We start from the raw sequence: 20,764 nt of genomic DNA on the forward strand, positions 1-20,764 counted from the left end.
GCGCCCGCCACGCCGGACATTAATATTCATGAGGCAGCGCCTTCCGGCCCCACCCCCAGACGCCACAGGCCCCGCCCCCAGGGCCGGGAGCGCGTCCCCGGCGCTGCGCTGGGGACAGGTAAAATAAAACAACGAAAAAAAACAGCCAGAAAGATTAAAAACACGCTCTAGTGGCCCAAATCGCGTTCAGCCTCCACCGCCCACCCATCCCTGCGATTGTGTGCAGCCGCGGGCCTTAGAAACCGCTGCTGTACAGCGGTGCACAAGTGCCTGCTCTAATTTCTAGGGATAATTAAATCAGGCCTCATTTAGCCTGAGCTGTTATCAGCCCATTCTGTGCTTCAGGGAGCAGCCTGCCCATCAGCCGGTGTCACCAAGGGATGGTGGTGCAGCAGGCAGGAGCGCAGGTTTGTCACCTTACCTGGGATACGGAGGTTGGTGCTGGGGGGATCAGGATCACCTGGGAGCAGGCGATGGGATAAACGCGGGTATGACACAGCTCCGGTAGCCCTGCGAGATCGGATAGCAAGTGTAGTGAATGCTTTCTTATTTTTGAGCAACCCTGCTGCAGTGGGAAAATAAAATTATAAAGAAAAAAAAAATATATATATATAGACATATCTCTACAGACTGAAGTTCTTTCCCAGCCATTTCCCAAAATAGCAAACTCAAATCCAGCTTTAGAAACCCAGGTAAGATGATATTCCAAACGTCCAGCCCCGTTTCAAAGCACAGGACAGAGCAGCACTCTGAAAAGAGAGCACCAGACAGTGCTGGGGGAAAGGCTGGCTGGGGGTTTGCACGGTCAGCTCATCCCCACCCTCACAGGTAAGAGAGAATAAAGGGGGAATTCCTTTTTTTCCCCAAAAATCAAACACTTTGTGCTGCCCACAGTGGGAGCCTGGATTCCCCTGTACATCAGTTCTGCTGCCAGGGTGATGACAGCAGCAAAGGGAACAAGAGAACTCTGACCCCAGGTGAGATGGCAAGGCAGAATACAACAAGTTTATTTTCTATTCGGACACAAGCTTTTCTTTTTCACAGTCTGGCTAATCACTGGAGCTGCTGTCTTCTGATTTGCAAGAAGCATTGTCTGAGCTACAAAAATACTAGAAACAAATTGAGCTGATTAAACAGGTCAGAGCAAAGTCCACCCAGCCCAGCGCCTGCGCTGCCGAATGACAAATGCAGGGATGGCACCGGCGTGGGTGAGCACACAGCAACCCCTCTCCAGAGCGCCCACCATCACCATCAATTTGCATCCAGAACTGTATTTCATAACCTTCTTTTATTTTATTCTTCCTCTCCCTTTTGGAACCCACATTCACAACACACGATGGCAAAAAACTTGAGCAGCTCAACTGGGTGTGCACAAGGCAACCTCCTTATGCTTGGTATTTTAATTTGATGCTCCTCTAATTGCTAAATATTTGGAGAAACCCTGGCACTCGTGGTTTTATAGACCTTACACATTCTTTCCCAGCTTGGTTGTCTCTCCCCAGCTGAGAATCCTCATCGATGGGGTCACTCCTCACACCTTCGAGCATCCTTCTCCACACCGAGGCTAAGCCTACAGTAACTTCCTTTTAATGGGAGTAACACTGACTTACTGCCTGCGTTACACCGTAGTTACACAAGCTGTAGCTCAACTCTGGCCAAGCTTTACCCCTTTCCCACAAAGCTGGAGCCTTGGGCTGGCAGTTGCACAAACATCTGACCAGGAACAGGCATCGCCTGTGAACACATCACCAGACTGGTCGAGCTGGTGTCTCCTCCTGGCCCTCACCTCCCAAAGCAGATACTTTTTCCTTTTCTACCTTGTTTTTCCACAGGTTTATTGGCAGAGACAAGACCCAAGAGGAACAGCATCCACACAGCCCAGCATGAGCTTATTTGATAAAAGACAAGTTTTGTGGACCTGGGAAAGTGGAGAGGGAAACCACGGTGGGTCTAAAAACAAAGAAAATAGTCACTTTAGGAAAAAGTGAGACTGCAAAGAGCAAACTCTTTTGGAAACTGCAACTCATAGAAGCCATGATATTTAAAACAATTGCGGGAAAGGCTTTTTGAATCAGCTCTGCAGCTTCCTGAAAAGCTTTTACTGACACAGAGGCACAGGCAGAAGCGTCCACTGGCCCACGTGTCCTCTTGTGAGGGAATTCAGGGCGCTCTCCTCATCGTGCACTGATGGCAAAAACTCACCAGCGCACACTTCGAGGAGCTGAACGGGGGGTTCATTCAAACAGCTGAGGATACTGCCCCACTGGGGACAATCTGCATGTTTGCCCTCCTTGGGAGGACAGGAGCCGAAAGGGTGCGAGCATTAAAGAGACAAACAACAGGTCAGGTAAGAAAAATACTGCCTCTTCATTTAATGTTTTAAGACCTCAGTAAACAACCGGAACAGTACAGAGAGTCCGAGGCTAAACCCTGTCCGCCTCCCCAAACGCAAACTCCAAACCGCGACAGGTACCAGGTGACGACTCAGGAGAAAGAGCAGCAAAATTTGGGAATTGAGGGATGGCCAAGAGGAACCTCTGCTGTGTGAGGGCAAAAGGACGGAACACGGAGGACAGAGATTCCCTCACCCACAAGCAGAGCTGGGGCGGGTCAGGAGGGAAGAGTTTCCACCCCAAGCAAGCAGCTCAGATCTCTTGCTCACACACAGAAGGGCCAGGTGTGAACTTGGAAAACACAACTGGAAGCTACAGCAGAGGTGCAAGACACATGATGTGCTGACCTTGGCAGCCAAACCTCTGTCCCACAGGGATTTTAACCTCTCAAAGGATAAAGAAAACCAGGGAAGTTAGGTCCAACTTGGCAAGTGTTGCAGTGCTCCTTTGTGAACACAAAACTGAGTGAACAAGACTGGGCCCTGCACACATTCCTCCCTCCTGCTCCTGGGACACTCCCGATCCCATCCCACAACTGGCCTTGTCTTCTCGAGTGGTTTCCCTTGAGCTGCAGAGCATCAGATGGTTAAAAGCAGTCAGGAAGCGACCCCCAGCGCAGGTTTCCGAGGAATCGATGTGGTACGCGAGCGGAGGGCCGGGGAGAGCAGGACGGATCAGGTGTTGCGGCTGGAGAGAGGCAGAGATGGCAGCACAACCGCTCCGCTCCCACCCCGCTGGCAGAACCTGCACAGGGGTTACGGGGTGATGGAACCAGCGCGGGTCAGGTTGGGAAGGCAGTCGCACGGCTGCCGGACGGTCCATGGCACAGATTCAAGCGCTGCTTGAATTTCCATTCCCAGAGCAGCGATAGCTGGAACCGTGATGGGTGGTGGAACTTAAGGAACACGTTTCACTGCTCTCTGCCTCTCCAGCTAGCAGAAGCCTGCAGTGCTGCTTCTGTTGCCACCGCGTGCAATCAAATCCAAAGGGAGGGTTAACTGGCGCCTACACAGCCCAGTTAACTGCACCAAGCACCAACGTCCCACATGGGGCCGCTCCATAGTCCAGAGCCCCACAGCAGAGCCCTCAGATCTCAACGTCGCTCTCTTTGTCGTTATCGTGGTCACCGTCATAAAACTCGTTGGCAGCTTCAGGCCTGGGGAAAGAAAATCACCATCAGAGCGCCGATACCCTTGGGGCCAGAGAATGCCCAGGTCATACTGGCAAAGGTCAGAAGATACCCTGCACGCAAACACCCCATGAAATATTGTGAGAGGCTCCCTGGATAAAACCAAGGGCTCAGAAGTGACTTAATAACCCTTCTAGGAAACACAATGGTCTTCAGTATCCTAGTAGGGTCTGGAAAGAGAAGCCTGTTTGTCCAGAACGAGAGAGCTGGTACCTGCTGTAGTTTTCCTCAGAGCCTCTTTCCTCCGGATCAGGCTCATCTGTGCGATCGTAGCTGAGCAAGTCAGAAGGGACATCGTGGATCTGCACGCTGGGAGCATGGTTCAGCATCTTCAGGTTCTCAAATATCGTCTGCCTGATCTGATCCAAGTACTACATTAAAATAAAAACAGAGAGGGATCACACCACAGCAAGATCTGAGGCACAACTCTTAGCACTGCTCCCTGCCTGAACCATCTATGTGTGGCCATGAGAAAGACGATTGTGCAAAAAGCTCTTGAGCAGAGCAGAGGAGGTGGAAGAGTTAAGTCAATCATTTGAGAGTCAAGCACACAGAAAAAAGAGAGACAGCTCAGCAAGGTTCTCAAATGCTACGAGACTTTCTGACATCCCAAAGTGTCTTATTCTACTCGTATTTCATCAGTTTTCTGCCATGCAAAAAATTCCTTGCCGGGGCTCTACTTGGTTTCATAGGAGAGAGCATCAGCCACAGGGTTTTGGGAGCAAACAGCTGATACTGAAATCAGGCCGCAAGCACTCACCTGCCTGGAGTTCTGATTTTCAATCCTCGTACTGACGTCAGGATGAAGGGTGAAGTCTGGAGCAAAGTATTCGAAGTACTCTGTAACGGAACAAGTGACAGTTACAGCCCGCACTGCCCTATGGAGAGCAGTGTGTGCTCCCACCACGACAGGGGGACCAGACCTTAACAAATAAAGTGACGTACAGCTCTGTGCCCACAAGGAATTACAGCAAACAGAGCGAGCAAAAGTACCACTCCGGTTACTGAACAGGGAACAACCCAAATTGAATGATACATGACACGGGAAGCATCTGTCTGCCCAGCAAAACCCACAAGAGGTTGTAGGAGGCAACTAACATCATGTCTAAGATCAGAAAGTGTTGTCACTTTGGTCAATGCAGAATAGAAGTGTTAATTCTTCAGCTGATGGTAGCAAATACTTTAGCTCAGCTAATAAGGAAAAAAAAATTGAATTTCAACTTACCACTGTATGGGAGCTCTTCGCTAATTGCTTCCTCTACAAGCAACGATGTTTCGTAAGTCCTGAAAAGATGGAATAAGATGAGCTCAGTCCAGGGAAAGCTACATGGTGCACGCAGGGACAAAGCCCACAGAAAATGATTCATCAGTGACCTTCAACAAGCAGAGAAGAAACCCACCAGCACCGTGCCACATTGCGGACTGTGTAACCACCTCCTCCCAGGACCAGCAAGGGGATGTTGAAGCTCTTGACGTACTCCACACACTCCCTAGAAAACCCAGACAAAAAGTGTCAGAGCTGTTAACCACAGCACACATTCATGGTTCAGAAATGCCACCGTGCACCCAACGCCACCACACTGATGTGATACGCTCAGGGTTTTCACCCACAGAATCAATCCCAGTCTGGCTGAAGTTGAAGGGACCTCTGGAGATCCCCCAGCCCAATCCTCCCGATAACGCAGGGTCACGCAGGTGGGTCCAGGCAGGTTTGAATGTCTCAGAGAAGGAGACTCCACACCCACTCTGGGCAGCCTGGGCCAGGCTCTGGCACCTCCCAGCAAAGAAGTTTCTCCTCATGTTCACGTGGACCCTCCTGTGTTTCAGTCTGTGCCCGCTGCCTCTCACCCTGGCATTGGGCACCACTGAACAGAGTCTGATCCATCCTCTGACACCCACCCTGGAGATATTTATAAACATTGATAAGATCCCTCTTAGTTTCTCTTCTCCAGCTGAACAGTCTCAGTTCTTTCAGCCTTTCCTCATAAAAAAGATGCTTCAGTCCCCTCAGCATCTTCATAATCCACCACTGGACTCCTTCCAGTAATTCCTTGTTTTAAACTGGGGAGCCTGAACCATATTCTGCTCCATGAACCACCACCCTGCAGTGCATCGTACAAAGTCTCATTCTGAGACCCTCCTGTCACACAGGAGCTAAAAAAAGCCAAAACAAAACCAAAAAACTGCTGGTGCTGCTGAAAGGCGAAAGTCCAAGCTCCAGCCTCACAGCAGAGGACTCACTAGAGCCCTTCAGACCAAAGGATGGTCTCTCAACTACCTGCTCTGCCCCGGCCCTGCCGTACTTACCCGTGTCCTCTTATACTGAGGTTAAAACAACCCAAACGGTCACAACCCAGAGAATCAGCACCGCACTGGGGAACAGAAAAAGAAAAAAAAACAATTCAATTTTTGCTAGGGAGGCTGTGTGGCAGTTACACATACCCCTGAGATCTGGAGCCTTCAATGGGGCAGCTGATGGCTCTTTTTAGCATGTTTTGTGACCCACTGTGCCTGTTCCCACATACAACACCCAGGGTGGTACCAAGATGCTGATAATCACATCCTCCCCTACCCTGGGTCAGGGTGACTTCACCTCTATCAGCTGGTGGCGCAGGAGGGGTGGGACCCTGAATCAATTGGCAGGGTTGTTAGCACAGGAGGTGCCCAGAGTAGCCGCAGAGCTTCTGGACCATGTTGTAATGCCCATGGGCAGATCTGACCAGACTATAAAATGGGGTTCCTGCCGAAGGCCCCCCTCAGAGTGGTCACAGTATCACAGTATCACAGTATGTTTGGGATTGGAAGGGACCTCAAAAGATCATCTAGTCCAATCCCCCTGCTGGAGCAGGAACGCCTAGGTGAGGTCGCACAGGAATGTGTCCAGGCGGGCTTTGAATGTCTCCAGGGAAGGAGACTCCACAACCTCCCTGGGCAGCCTGTTCCAGTGCTCTGTTACCCTCACTGAGAAGAAGTTCTTTCTCAAATTTAAGTGGAACCTCTTGTGTTCCAGCTTGATCCCATTGCCCCTTGTCCTATCATTGTTTGCCACTGAGAAGAGCCTGACTCCATCCTCATGGCACTCACCCTTTATATATTTATAAACATTAATAAGGTCACCCCTCAGTCTCCTCTTCTCCAAACTAAAGAGCCCCAGCTCCCTCAGCCTTTCTTCATAAGGGAGATGCTCCACTCCCTTAATCATCTTTGTTGCCCTACGCTGGACCCTCTCCAGCAGTTCCCTGTCCTTCTTGAACTGAGGGGCCCAGAACTGAACACAATATTCCAGATGGGGTCTCACCAGGGCGGAGTAGAGGGGAAGGAGGACCTCTCTCGATCTACTGACCACCCCCCTTGTAATACACCCAAGGATGCCATTGGCCTTCCTGGCCACAAGGGCACAGTGCTGGCTCATGGTCATCCTGTTGTCCACCAGGACCCCCAGGTCCCTTTCCCCTACACTGCTCTCTAATAGGTCATGCCCCAACCTATACTGGAACTTGGGATTGTTCCTGCCCAGATGCAGGACTCTACACTTTCCCTTGTTAAATTCCATCAGATTATCCCCCGCCCAACTCTCCAGCCTGTCCAGGTCCCGCTGGATGGCGGCACAGCCTTCTGGCGTGTCAGCCACTCCTCCCAGCTTAGTGTCATCAGCAAACTTGCTGATAGTACACTCAATTCCCTCGTCTAAATCATTAATGAATATATTGAATAATATTGGCCCCAGTACTGACCCCTGAGGCACTCCACTAGATACTGGCCTCCAACTGGACTCCGCACCATTGACCACCACTCTCTGGCTTCTCTCTTTAAGCCAGTTTGCAACCCACCTCACTACTCTATTGTCGAGACCACACCTCCTCAATTTAGCTGTGAGGATGCTGTGAGGGACTGTGTCAAAGGCTTTACTGAAGTCAAGGTAGACCACATCCACCGCTCTGCCATCGGTCTTCTCGGAGCAGCAGGTCTGTGAACCTGAGACCTCTCCTTAGACTGGGGCACCACCTAAGGAGACTTCCCGGGATTGAGAGTGCCTCACCTCCTCATTTGGGTGAGTGGTAATTCACTGGATATATCCTTGAATGAGTCCTTTCCCAACCCAGGCGAGTGATTATTTCTTGTGGGTACCCTGGAGTCAGAGGGCTCTGGTTTGTTTCTTGTGAGTGTGTGCATGCACGCTGTGGATCCTCATTATTCTGATTTTGCTGTACCCCAATAATCTCCTCAACTGATATACAAACCTGTATTTTATGTTGTCGGAGTGCTAACTAATTGTATAAACCCTGTTTCTAGTTGGTTTATTTGCTGCACTTTTCCGGCCAAAATGAAGTCTGGTTTGGAACTTGTTGTCTGCCTAAAACTGACTTCGGGGTGCCTCTGTGACAGAGGTGTTGCTTTCTAGACATACATCAGTATCCTCAAGCCCCAGTCACACCCATTCACCAGAGGAGGGGGACACCCCAACCCCTGGGAAAAGAAGGTAACGCCTCAAAAGCAGCCCCCTCCATCCCCCAGCCTCCAAAAGCAACAGACGCATGTGCGCAAACTCGCTCTCTTACCTGCAGCACTATGCAGGTGGGCTGATAATAATCTACCACCTGGTTAATGACCGGCTGGAAGAGGTGCTTGTAACCTTGGGAGGGAAACACAGATCAGTCGTTGCTCTGGAGCAGAAGGACCAGCAAATGTACGGGGAAGGGGACAGCAGGGAACAGCAACTCACTTTGGTCATCGATGCCATCTCGGAGAGGCACGTTGAGACAGTAATAACGGCCGCTCTCCGCGCCAACTTCATACATGTCACCTGGCCAGGGACAGACAGGACAGTCACATAACTGAGACTTCAGAGGGCCGACCTGGTCTGGGTTGAGATCTCCGTTAACCTAGCTAGGATCCCTCTTTCTGAACAAATAACTATACTTTTGCTCATCTCTAATTGTTTTCCCATGCCTTTTCTTCCACCGTTTCTCCCTGCAGCTCTAATTCTGTGATTTTACACTTTCATACTCCAGCAGAGGCTTCAAAGGATTCTGAAGCAAGGCCAAGTTCACACTATAAGGGAAGACAGATACCTGTGCCAGGAAAGAAATAGTTCCCGTATTTATGAAACGACACTGTCATGACACGGTCCGTCAAGTAGAACGCCTCCTGCACACCGTCTCCGTGATGGATGTCGATATCAATGTACAGAACACGTGGGTGATACCTATGCAATAAAGGAGGAAAAGGGAAAAGCAGCGTTACTGTCCGCACCGCACCCAGCCCTGCTGTTCCCCACGCACCTCAGCGTCACTCAGAGTTCTACAAACCACCACCAGCATACACCCCTTTGCCAAAAGAACTGGCCCATCCCACCCCAGGCACATCAAACGGCTTTAGATACCTGGCATCTGTACGCAGCCAAACACACCCCACCACTAAACATTTCCTTCTGATGTGCTTGGGAAGAGATATTAGAAAAACAGGTGTTCAGATGGGGCCAGAAATACCTTGGAAAGCACACTACAGAGAACCTATTTTAACCAGGCAGGGGTTAGAAAGCTGTGGGGTTTTGTTTCTTCTACAAACAAGCTGCTGTTAGTTAATCTTTGGGAGCTCAAATGATTTTTAACCACCTGTGTAAATGAAAAGTCATCCAGCCAAGGAGGCGGCAGGAACATTTCCTTCCTCCGCATCCCAGATCAATGGCAGCTTTATGAATCACCACTCAGCACCAACAACACCAGGGTGAGCTAAATTTACTGGAGAAGCTGCTGCTGGGTCACAGAGACAGAGGGGGAAGAAGGGGAGACAATCACAAGCAAAAGCACTGGGGTCACGTCAAAGCCCATGTGCTACTGAGCACAGGAGACGCAGCACTAAGCCATCCCTGCCTGCCTGCCCTGCTGGAGAGAACTTCTCCAACTTCTCCCAAGGAAATACAGCAACTGGTCAGTCCCCAAAGCACAGGGATCTGGCATCCACATCAAAATCCATGGGGATTGGGGAGAGACCTGAAAAAAATAACCACACAAGACACCATCAAAGCACAGAGGAGGAGCCTGTGGTTTGTACCATCTGCATTGGAACCACACCTTAGAGAGTCGTAGAATCACTTTGGCTGGAAGAGACCCTCAGGATCATCGAGTTCAACCATAAGCTACCCCTGGCACTGCCCCACGTCCCTGAGAACCTCATGTCTGTCTGTTCAACCCCTCCAGAGATGGTGACTCCAGCACTGCCCTGGGCAGCCTGTTGCAATGCCCCACAGCCCTTTGGGGAAGAAATTGTTCCCCACATCCAACCTCAACCTCCCCTGGGGCAACTTGAGGCCATTTCCTCTGCTCCTGGCGCTTGTTCCTGGGGAGCAGAGCCTGATACCCCCTGGCTCCAAGTTCCTTTCGGGCAGTTCAGAGATCAGAAGGTCTCCCCTCAGCTCCTGTTCTCCAGCTGAACCCCCCAGCTCCCTCAGCCGCTCCCATCACACTTGTGCTCCAGCCCCTCACCAGCTCTGTTCCCTTCTCTCAGCTCGCTCCAGCATCTCCAGGCCTTTCTTGGTGTGAGGGGCCCAAAACTGCCCCCGGGATTTGAGGTTTGGCCTCCCCAGTGCTCAGGACAGTGGAAGTAAAGGTACCAATCACCAAACAGGGATGACTGGCAGAGAGGGAGGAGGAACAAGAAACCCCAGTACATCCCATAAATGTGACTTGGAGAGCAACTAAACTTGCCATCGATCCTGTAACCACTCTCCGGTCGACCCCAAATCTTCTTTAATTCTATAACATCTTGTCTCAGATTCAGTGACAAGCAAAACATTTGAGAGTGCAAAGCAAAAAAAAAAAAAAAAATAATCACAGATCAACCCAATAAATAGAAAGTATTTCTGTAACTCTTACCCCATTCTTAATTTATTTTTCATAAAAAAACCCAAACAACCTCTCTCTCTCTCTGATGCTTTTCTACTCAAAGCAAGTGTCCTTTGATCGTCCATGTGTTGCTCAAGTCCCATTCTTAAGCCACTCAGGCAAATCAAGAAAAATTTGAGCCATTTAATTGTCTCCAGTGAGCCATAGCTTGCATTTACCTACAAAAGCCTAACTGTGGCAAAAATTCTGAGACTCAGGAGACCCTGAAATGAGTATTTCACAGATGGATAAGGAGAAATGGAACTGAATAACTTTTCTGTATCACTTAATCTGCATGCAAGAGAACTGGAGTCAGAGATTCCAATTCTCAAGCCCCATTTCTTGCACCTAAAGAAGAGGACAGGTTAAAATTCAAGTTGTTGGCCTCCCTGGACTCTAAAAAAGCAAATGATGGGGAACAGAGAGAGGGAAGAGTGAAGCAGCAGAGGGCAACCACACGTCAGCCAGGCCAGCACTGCACTTGCCCCATGTCCTTACTTGAGCAGCTCCAGGATGCCGATAACAATGTCGTTAACGTAACAAAACCCAGATGCCTGTGAAATAGAGAAATGAAGTCGCATCAGAACAGGATCAACACAGAGTCTGGGCCTCAAAAGAAGGAATACGCAGATCTGCCTCATTACCTCAAACTTTTTGGCATGATGCAGGCCCCCTGCCCAGTTTATCGCAATGTCGCAAATCTAAGAAAGGAAAGAGAAGTTAATTCCAAGTGACAATGCGGTCACAACAACCTTGCACCCACTTCCCCAGTCCACCCACTTCAACCTGCTCAGCCCCATGGCTCACAAACACTTTTCTGTCCTTTCCCGCTCTTGTAGAGGCCTTTCCAATGCTCTATCTGTCGTCAGCCCACTTTTGGTGACACCATGTCCATACTGGATTATTCCTATGCTCTATAATCCCTGTCAGACCATCTCTCACCTCCCCTCCCATCTGCAGCACATGCAGTTGGTTCCTACACTTGCTCTTTACCATCATTAGACCTTCCTCAGGTCTCTAAAAGACTCAAAACTCAGTAGGTTTTTATTTTTATACCCTCCCATCAGACCCTTTTATTCAGACCTTTGGTGGGATCTCATTTAGTGTATTTCCACAGCAGAGACCTGCCAGCACTCTGGGGGTCTCCCAGCAGCCTTTATCACTGAAAACCCCCTGTTTGTTCTGTCCCTTGTTTGTTCTGCAGCACTGAGAGTACTTTGTGACTTCAGCTCTACTCTGCCCTGGTGAGGACACATCTGGAATACTGGGTCCAGTTCTGAGCTTCCCAGTTTAAGAAGGACAAGGAATTACTGGGGGGCGTGGAGTCCAGTGGAGGGACACAAAGATGCTGAGTGGTCTGGAGCATCTTTCTTACAAGGAAGGGCTGAGAGAGCTGGGGCTGTTCAGCCTGGAGAAGTTGAGAGGGATCTTATTTATGCTGGTAACTATCTCCAGGGTGGGTGTCAGAGGATGGACCAGACTCTGTTCAGTGGTGCCCAACGCCAGGGTGAGGGGCAACGTGCACAGACTGAAACACAGGAGGCTCCATCTGAACATGAGGAGAAACTTCTTTGCTGGAAGGTGCCAGAGCCTGGCCCAGGCTGCCCAGAGCGGGTGTGGAGTCTCCTTCTCTGAGACATTCAAACCCGCCTGGACCCACCTGTGTGATCTGCTCTGTGACCCTGCGTGAGCAGGGGTTGGACTGGGGGATCTTCAGAGGTTGCTTGAACCCCAAACGGTCTGCAATTCTGTGATCCTCTGACTCCCTCCAGATTGAACATCTACTAACCAGTCGTCTCTGACAGTACAGGAATGGTCTCCGGCTTAACAGTCCTGCAGTACTCAGTATTTACATTGCAACCCAGCAGTGCTTGCCAGGGTGTTTTACAAAACAAATCCAAGCCTCCGTAAGTTGAAAACCAGTCGGCTAACACTCGTGTTTCAAACAGATGAAAGCTCATCAGATCTGTTACCTTGTTGTTCAGCTGTGTTGCTCCTTGCAGGGAGGCCCCAGTATAGCGAGAGCAAAATTCGAAGAGGCCTGGGAATACCGGGCTGAAAAAGAAACCATGATTGAACCATAGAACATCATCGCACTCCTTCCCATTTCCCCAGAGGAAAGCCAGGAATAAAACGGACCCGAGTAAGGACAAAACACATTCTCTGTGACAAGGGTTAATCTGGGATCACTCCGACCCTGCTGAGTACCAGCAGGCGGCAATCGGGATGCAAACACAATGGCAAACTCGGTGAATTTGATAACGATCAAAGCTTCTCAGCCAGGCCTGACAAGACATCTTGTCACAAATTACATTCGCGGACAAGTGAGGGCTTAAACGCTGCTGGTTTTCTTTCCCCCCGCCCCTCATTTCTGCTAATAAAATGGTTTCTGATCATCAGAGCAGCAAGATGACAAAACAGTCTTCTTACTCTCAGCCTAAATATTAAAACCCAAACTATACTAATACCTGCTTGGGATAACACTGTTCTTTAGCTAACATAAGCCTTCCTGCACTCATCCAGCTTTCTCCTCCATGGAACACATAAGAACAGTCTTACTGACAGCCCTCGAAATCCTCAACCAGACAAGACACACTATCCTTGGTCACCCACAGAGCCTTTCCACACTTCTCTTTCAAATTTCATCCCTCATGACCACTAAAGACTGGAATCGAATATTCCTAACAATATCTCATGTAGTTTTGTACAGAAGCACGAGTATCTCCTTAGTCCGACCTGAAAAAAATCAGGCTCTCAAAGCTGTCTTGAGTTAACATGCACATATTAAGGTATCTAAAATGACAAATGATTAGTTTAAAAAAATAGCATGTTCGAGAAGAACTAGAGGCTCTGCAAGAACAGGCAGACACAGCCTCCAACCCAACACACAGCCTAAAGACAGATTCAAAAAGGAGGATTGCAGGATCTACAGAGAAGGAATCAAGGAAGTTCTAGTAACGTGACACACACTGGAGGGACGCACACCTTGTTCTGGTTAAAAACAAGCAAGAAATGGATCATTGCACAGGAGCTCTCCGGACAGGAGCAGCTGTTCCCGCTGCGGGTTTGCACCGAGCACTCACCAGTCGTCGCCCACGTTGAAGGCGTTGAGGCTCTTGGTGAAGCCCTGCATGTTGTTGGGGCTCACGCGCTGCAGGAAGTCGATGTAATCCTCCGAATGGAACCGGCACATATCGTGCTGGGATGCCTGGTACGGCTTGAAAACCTTCGAGAGAGAAAGGCAAAGCTTATTTCCCACCCAAACTCACATTTGTTTTGGCTGTGAGAAGTCTCAAGCTAACGGACAAACGACCTGCACGACGTACACTAAAAAACACGTTCCAATACATCAGTTTCCTGACACTCCTGTGCATTTAAATTCAATGTGTTGCTCCGTGAAATCCACTTTCCTACAATTCTAACACCTTGACACTGCAGTGGTTTCGGTCCCTCCGTCAGATCCACCTGTACAGGCTGATGGGTTCAAAAGTTATTTGCAGAAAGTGCCCAGACAGACAAATTGTTGCATAAGCTTTGTTTCTTTTGGAAAGCTGGCGAAAAATGCTCAGGGAGCTGGATGGATTCAGATTAAAGATCTTGTGACAACACACGCTTGCCAGTTTGGCACCTGATGCGCATACGGTGAACGGACGGGAAGTTAAAAATTAACACCACGTACCTGGCAAGAGGAAATTAAAGTTGCACTGAAATCATTAAGAGATCTTTGTTGTGTTTCCCAATTTCTCTTAATTACACGTGCTTCACAGAAAACATGGCACATGAGAAAAATCGGAAGATGCACAAGCTTGTGCTCTGGAGGGAAAATTTATCAGGGCAACCGCACCAATGTGCTCGTTCCCTGGGCTAAGCAGGAAATGTTAATTTTCTGAGACACAATATACCCTAATAAACACATTCTCCTTTTCTGGCTTGATCTGTACAGTGTTTTCCACAGGGACATGCAGGGTTTGGTGTTTCTCAGAGGCCGCTGCCTCTGATGGCTCGAACACGGAGGATGAGACTGAACCACGAGCCGTTAGACAGAGTCACAGAATGTTAAGGATTGGAAAGGACCTAGAAAGCTCATCCAGTGCAATCCTCCCCGGAGCAGGAACACCCAGCTGAGGTTCCACAGGAAGGGGTCCAGGCGGGTTTGAATGTCTGCAGAGAAGGAGACTCCACAACCTCCCTGGGCAGCCTGGGCCAGGCTCTGCCACCCTCACCCCAAACAAGTTTCTTCTCATCTTTCAGTGGAACCTCCTGTGTTCCAGTTTGCACCCATTGCCCCTTGTCCTGTCACTGGTTGTCACCCAGAAGAGCCTGGCTCCATCCTCCTGACACTCCCCCTTTCCATACTGATCCCCATGAATGAGTCACCCCTCAGACTCCTCTTCTCCATCTCCAGAGCCCCAGCTCCCTCAGCCTTTCCTCACATGGGAGATGCTCCACTCCCTTCAGCATCTTGGTGGCTGCGCTGGACTCTCTGCAGCAGTTCCCTGTTCTTCTGGAGCTGAGGGGCCACAACTGGACACAATATTCCAGGTGTGGTCTCCCCAGGGCAGAGCAGAGGGGCAGGAGAACCTCTCTGACCTACTGACCACCCCCTTCTAACCCACCCCAGGTACCATTGGCTTCCTGGCCACAAGGGCCCAGTGCTGGCTCATGGTCACCCTGCTGTCCCCAGGACCCCCAGGTCCCTTTCCCCTACACTGCTCTCTAATAGGTCATTCCCCAACTTACACTGGAACCTGGGGTTGTTCCTGCCCACATTCAAGACTCTACACTTGCCCTTGTTCTATTTCATTAAATTTTTCCCGCCCAGCTCCCCAGCCTGTCCAGGTCTCTGGATGGCAGCACAGCTTCCAGTGTCACCACTCCTCCCAGCTTGGTGTCATCAGCAAAACTGCTGACAGTCACTCTATTCCCTCATCCAAGTCATTGATGAATATATTGAATAGTACTGCTGGCGCAGCTGCCGGGGGTGACAGCAAGACCTGTTCCCCAGGGGAGCTCCGTGCAGGAATCCTGATTAAATCCAACAAGACCAGTGCTAGAGATTCGTCACAGAGCAGAAATAACTTGCATGATTTCCAGAGGCTCTCTTGGGCAACAAAAAGTGTGGGATTCAAAACAGGAAGTGGAGAGGGAGGAAAAAAAAGATCAAAAGCTTCAAAACTGCCTGTCGTGGTTTAACCTGAGCCAGCAATACAACCACGATAGCCGCTCGTTCACTGCCCCCCAAATAGGGGAGAGAATCAACAGGGAAGGGAGAGATTCAGGTCGAGACAAACACAGTTTAATAAAAATCCAAAATACTAATACACTACTAGTAAATATATATATAAAACAGAAATAGAGTAGAAAATAAGATACTCAATGCAACTCCTCATGAACTCCATTCACACCGAGCAGCCTGTCCCAGGAAACAGCACCTGGTCCCAACAGTTGATCCCAGAGAGAGAATAGGGAAAAAAAAACAAGGCAGAAAGGCCCAGAGGCCTCTGCAAAATAGCAGGATGGCAAAAGGTTGAACTAAAAGTCCCAAACAGAATTCCCTGGGCTCTGGCAAAAAGAGTGAAGAAGGTGGCGAGTGAGCCCGGAAGATCCCAACTCCCTTAAATATGCAGCGGTCTTTAATGTGGAGGAGGCAGAGAGGGCGGGTAACGATGCACCCACAAAATTAACCGGAGCTATTATAGTCACAACTGACCATAATCCCTGTTTTTATTTGCTCAGGACTTCACCAGTCACTGGCTGTTTGGGGTGAAGCTTCCTCAGCGGTTTTCAGCTTCACAATGGGATCTCGTGGGAAAAAGTGACTCCCAAAAAATGAGTTTCAAGACTAAAAATAGAGCAAAGTGTGCAGCTCTGCACAGTGCCTCATTCCAACATGGATTTGATATCTGGAAATGTAACGTCAGAATATTCTTTTTGCCGTTTCTGCAAGAAAAAAATCCCAGCTCTAGGGAAATGATTTGTAGAAGTTCATCCATTTACAGTAAAAATCTGAAAGTTAACTCTGCACAGATTCCATGTGCCTTGAGCGCACTCTAGTTGCATCCTCTGTGAACACAACGGCCGGTCGCCGCGGCTGGGTGTGACTTTACTAGTGAATGGCATTAATTCCACAGGGAAACTTCTCTGACGTTTAAACACACCACATTAATTTTATATATAGCCTTGAGGAACGGTTCCACTTTAGCACCTTCCTTCAAAAAAACGATTGAAGGAAACTTTAGGGACAGCTTATTTTCTATTTGCTGTCGCTCGATCCGCAAGTCTCTCACCACAGCGGCAGATACGCTCATTTGAACTCGAGCCCAAGCACCAGACACCTGCACAGTGCTGGAGATAATGACAAAGTTGCGCAGCACCAACGGGCAGGTAAAAAGCAGTCAAGATCGAACTTTTCCCTCTGCCCCACTGGTATTGGTTTGGTTGTTCAGACTTTACCCTAAAAAACAAAAAAAAAAGATAAAAAGCAGGAAAACCATCTTGCTGTCACACTTACATGAAATTTGCACCTTGTCCTGGCTGTACAGTGAAGACACTGTGAAAGTGCCAGAATTAAAACTGCTGCTGTGATCCTGCTCTCTGGGGCTCACAATGATACAACTTGGATTTTAACATCTGAATCTCAAGTGCTTGAGAAGTAACTGGTAAGGACAGGCTTATTTCGGTATCACAACCACTAAATACTTGGTCAGGTCCCTGAGGGCACAGTGGAAGTTGGTTCTGGTTTTGCCGAACATCTCATGTGGGGATGAGGGAGCCCGGGGGGCCAGTCACAGGCTGGAGAAGCACCTGGTCCAGCTGAAGAGGGGCTGGAATTCACACATTTCCATCTGACAGCTCAGCACAATCGAAGCCTTTCCACAGCAGTTCATTATTTGTCCCTAACGCCCTCTGCAGATGTGAAAACATCCCCGAGATGTGCTGATAGAACTTTTTTCTCCACAGCCTCAAAACAACCCTGACTATTACCAGTTCCTTGCAAGCACCCACAACTGTGAGCAACAACCCACGAAAGAGTTCTACACTCATTTGGAGAGCACACAGCTTTGGGGTCACCCAGTTCAGGCTCATGAGGAAGAGGGGATGTGGCTGGTGTGCCAAGCATCACAGGAGCAGAGCCTGAGGAACACACGGGATGACGAGCAGGAAGAGGAAGGACACGGAAAGTCCCACCATCCCTCAAAGAGCACAGCAATGACAGTTTTGTCCCCTTCTTATAGAGGGTTTCTTCCAACCAAAACGATTCAAGATCATTGAGTCCAACCATAACCCACCCCTGGTACTGCCCCACGTCCCTGAGAACCTCATCTCCGTCTGTCCAGCCCTCCAGGGATGGTGACTCCAGCACTGCCCTGGGCAGCCTGTTCCAATGCCCCACAGCCCTTTGGGGAAGAAATTGTTCCCAGATCCAACCTCAACCTCCCCTGGCGCAACTTGAGGCCGTTTCCTCTGCTCCTGGCACTTGTTTCTGGAGAGCAGAGCCCGACCCCCCTGGCTCCAAGCTCCTTTCAGGCAGTTCAGAGATCAGAAGGTCTCCCCTCAGCTCCTGTTCTCCAGCTGAACCCCCCAGGTCCCTCAGCCACTCCCATCACACTTGTGCTCCAGCCCCTCATCAGCTCCGTTCCCTTCTCTCAACCTGCTCCAGCACCTCAAGGCCTTTCTTGGCATGAAGGGCCCTGTTTGCCAGCTGTGCACCGCGATGACTGTAACAGAAGCGCTTTCCACCTCTTTTAATAAGGTAACTCCTGGGAAAAAGACATTGTAAATGTCTCTGTGTATGCCCATACACATACATATATAAATACATACATACGTAGATGTAAAAACAGAATTGCCTAGCACTGTAAGCCACAACATTTAGAATAACACCCTGAGTACAGGCCCTTCCCCAAGGCACTTCAAACAGGTCATAGGCTGGGAGACAATAGGCAGCAGCTACACCGGCCGCTGGGTCAGACAGCACGGGCTGGAACCCCGTCAGTCAGCCCAGGAATTAAATCGCTCAATGGTCTGAAACAGCTCCAAAGCAATCCTGCCCCACCGAGAGCGAGAATAAGCCAAGAGGAGCCAAACCAAGTTGCTCCAAAATGATCAGCAGCTGCAGGTGGCATGTGTTGGATGTCAAAATGGGCAAAAGTAATCTCAAAATGGGTAGAACAGTAGAAAACTTTCAACATTCCTACCTTGATCTTGTATTGTGAGGCATTAAGCTACAAGCCCTGTGCTCCCGAGAGCTTTGTGTTCGCTCTGTGCTGCAAGAACAGGTGAAAAATGAACAAGGATTCTGAGGAGAGGAGCACAGCTCAGTCCTGCTTGTACCAAGTGAAACAAAATGCTTCAAAACGAGGGGTACGCACATTTGTAGTGATATTCCATCACCCTAAAATTAGTTCATTTCTTTAAAGATGAAGATTTAAGCTTTGCTTTTGATTATTGCTACGTGCAGATTGTGTTTTATCAGGCTGACACAGGCTGGGTTTTGGGAAGAGAAAATCTTTCTAACAGGAAGAACTGAAGCACGCTGGACTGGCTTGTCTGAGCTGGTTGGGCAACAGCTTTAAGGAGCAGGTTGGACAATCACTGCTCAGGTGTGAGACGGGATAAGCAAACCCCATTAAGGCATCAAGGTGAATTAGCAAACTCCTGAGGGCTTTTTGTTTTTCAGCTTTACAATTGCACGATCACGCGGTTCACAGTGGTCACTGGGTCCTTCCTAGAAGGGGTTACAGACACAACTGTAACGCCCGGTCCCCAGTGGCATCGCTGCAGCTCCAGGCACGGCCCTGCACGCACAAGACTGAACAAGCGGCCAACAGCAAACAACGGAGCTTTTCAAATCAGTGCTAGGTGGTATGGTGGGGGTTCAGGCTCATGAATCACAGAATCATTTTTGTGGAAGATACCCTCAAGATCACCGAGTCCAACCATAACCCATCCCTGGCACTGACCCATGTTCCTAAGAACCTCATGTCCGTCTGTCCAACCCTCCAGGGATGGTGACTCCAGCACTGCCCTGGGCAGCCTGTTCCAATGCCCCACAGCCCTTTGGGGAAGAAATTGTTCCCAGATCCAACCTCAACCTCCCCTGGCGCAACTTGAGGTCGTTTCCTCTGCTCCTGGTGCTTGTTCCTGGGGAGCAGAGCGCGACCCCCCCTGGCTCCAAGCTCCTTTCAGGCAGTTCAGAGATCAGAAGGTCTCCCCCCAGCTCCTGTTCTCCAGCTGAACCCCCCAGGTCCCTCAGCCACTCCCATCACACTTGTGCTCCAGCTCCTCACCCAGAGAATGCCTGATCCTGCTTAAAGCCCGGGCTGCAACAATTGCTGTGCCAAAAGTGGAGCTGAAGCAGAGGCATCGACACAAGGAAGCTCCGGAGACCCTGCTAACACAGGCCAAGCCTTAGCATGGAAGCCAAGGCTGTGGTCAGCACAGCGGTCTCTAGCACAAGGGTCAAAGCCTCAATATCCCACTCCCTCCCGAACCGCCCCCCGAGTCCCCGCCTTGTCCCGGGGGAAGCGTCGCTTACGATCATCTTCTTGTAGAGCCCGTAGTGCAGCACCAGGCTGTGAGTGAGCGCCAGGCGGTGAGGTTTCATGGGGTGTCCCGCTCCTGCAAGCCAAACCACACGGGGAGTCACTGAGGGGGGCTCCCACCAGCCGGCCCAGCCCTGGGCCCGATACGGGGCCGTGACTGGATCCGATCCCCCCCGCCCAGGCCCGTTCGGCCCCGGGACGCGCTGAGAGCACCGCCCCCCGGTCGCACCGCGAAGCCGGGCCTAGGTCACCGGCGCGGTTCTTCCCCGGCCCCGCCGGCCGCCCCCGCCCGCACCGTAGTGGAAATTCCCCACGTCCGGGTCGTAGAAATAGGCCACGGTCTTCGCCATGGCGGAGCGAACCGGACCCGCCGCCGCGCGCTCCTGCTCACGTCATCACGCCGCGACCGCGCCGCCAGACACCGCCTGCCCGAAAGGCGGGCAGCGCCAGGGGCGGGGCCAGGGGCGGGGCAGGGAGGCGGGGCGATCATCGCTGCGGTGTCCCCGCGGTCCTAGCGCCCGCCCGAGGCACCCCCGGCTGCCCACATCTACTTCCAGCGGATCCCAGTTGCTCACTGGATTCTCTTTTGTAGCCCTACAGCTGCCTGTAGTCAACCGACGCTGCTCCTCACATATCCCTAGTCCCCCCCAGCTGTCCCCAGTTACTCCCAAGTGATCCCAGTTACTCCCAGTGGCCTACTGGGTTCTCTTCCATAACCCTATAGCTGCCACCCAGTCACCCCCAGCTGGCCCC

At 50.4% G+C, this 20,764-nt stretch overlaps 1 protein-coding gene and 1 long non-coding RNA gene across 3 annotated transcripts; both read right to left on the reverse strand.

Moving 5' to 3' along the window:
* Nucleotides 1-2,343: 2,343 nt before the first annotated feature.
* Nucleotides 2,344-20,458, reverse strand: HDAC3 (histone deacetylase 3). Of its 2 annotated transcripts, none has more exons than XM_065849279.2 (15): nucleotides 20,307-20,458; nucleotides 20,005-20,087; nucleotides 13,550-13,692; nucleotides 12,440-12,521; nucleotides 11,111-11,167; nucleotides 10,965-11,020; nucleotides 8,655-8,788; nucleotides 8,306-8,386; nucleotides 8,142-8,215; nucleotides 5,890-5,954; nucleotides 4,983-5,072; nucleotides 4,808-4,866; nucleotides 4,343-4,422; nucleotides 3,796-3,953; nucleotides 2,344-3,549 (listed from the first exon to the last, which is right to left on the reverse strand). In XM_065849279.2, exons 1-15 carry the CDS (start codon nucleotides 20,359-20,361, stop codon nucleotides 3,480-3,482), a joined length of 1,287 nt encoding a protein of 428 aa, XP_065705351.1. In that variant the 5' UTR covers nucleotides 20,362-20,458; the 3' UTR covers nucleotides 2,344-3,479. The 2 variants fall into 2 exon arrangements, with proteins under 2 accessions (XP_065705351.1, XP_071670974.1); XM_071814873.1 differs by lacking the exon at nucleotides 20,307-20,458 and adding an exon at nucleotides 20,241-20,304.
* Nucleotides 15,741-19,994, reverse strand: LOC139829122 (uncharacterized). Its single transcript, XR_011741409.1, has 2 exons — nucleotides 18,665-19,994; nucleotides 15,741-16,920 (listed from the first exon to the last, which is right to left on the reverse strand). It is a non-coding gene; the product is annotated as an uncharacterized lncRNA (long non-coding RNA).
* Nucleotides 20,459-20,764: the final 306 nt, after the last annotated feature.

This window comes from Patagioenas fasciata, chromosome 14 (genome assembly GCF_037038585.1).
Source record: "Patagioenas fasciata isolate bPatFas1 chromosome 14, bPatFas1.hap1, whole genome shotgun sequence".
Classification (NCBI taxonomy): domain Eukaryota; kingdom Metazoa; phylum Chordata; class Aves; order Columbiformes; family Columbidae; genus Patagioenas; species Patagioenas fasciata.

What these genes read in the sequence shown, in the direction of transcription:
- HDAC3 (XM_065849279.2), bottom strand. Translation starts at nt 20,361, where the DNA reads ATGGCGAAGACCGTGGCCTATTTCTACGACCCGGACGTGGGGAATTTC. An exon ending in CTATTTCTTTCCTGGCACAG is followed by an intron (nt 8,387 to 8,654) that starts GTATCTGTCTTC and finishes GTCCCTGGCCAG; the next exon opens with GTGACATGTATGAAGTTGGC. An exon ending in CCACCTGCATAGTGCTGCAG is followed by an intron (nt 5,955 to 8,141) that starts GTAAGAGAGCGA and finishes TCTGTTCCCCAG; the next exon opens with TGCGGTGCTGATTCTCTGGG.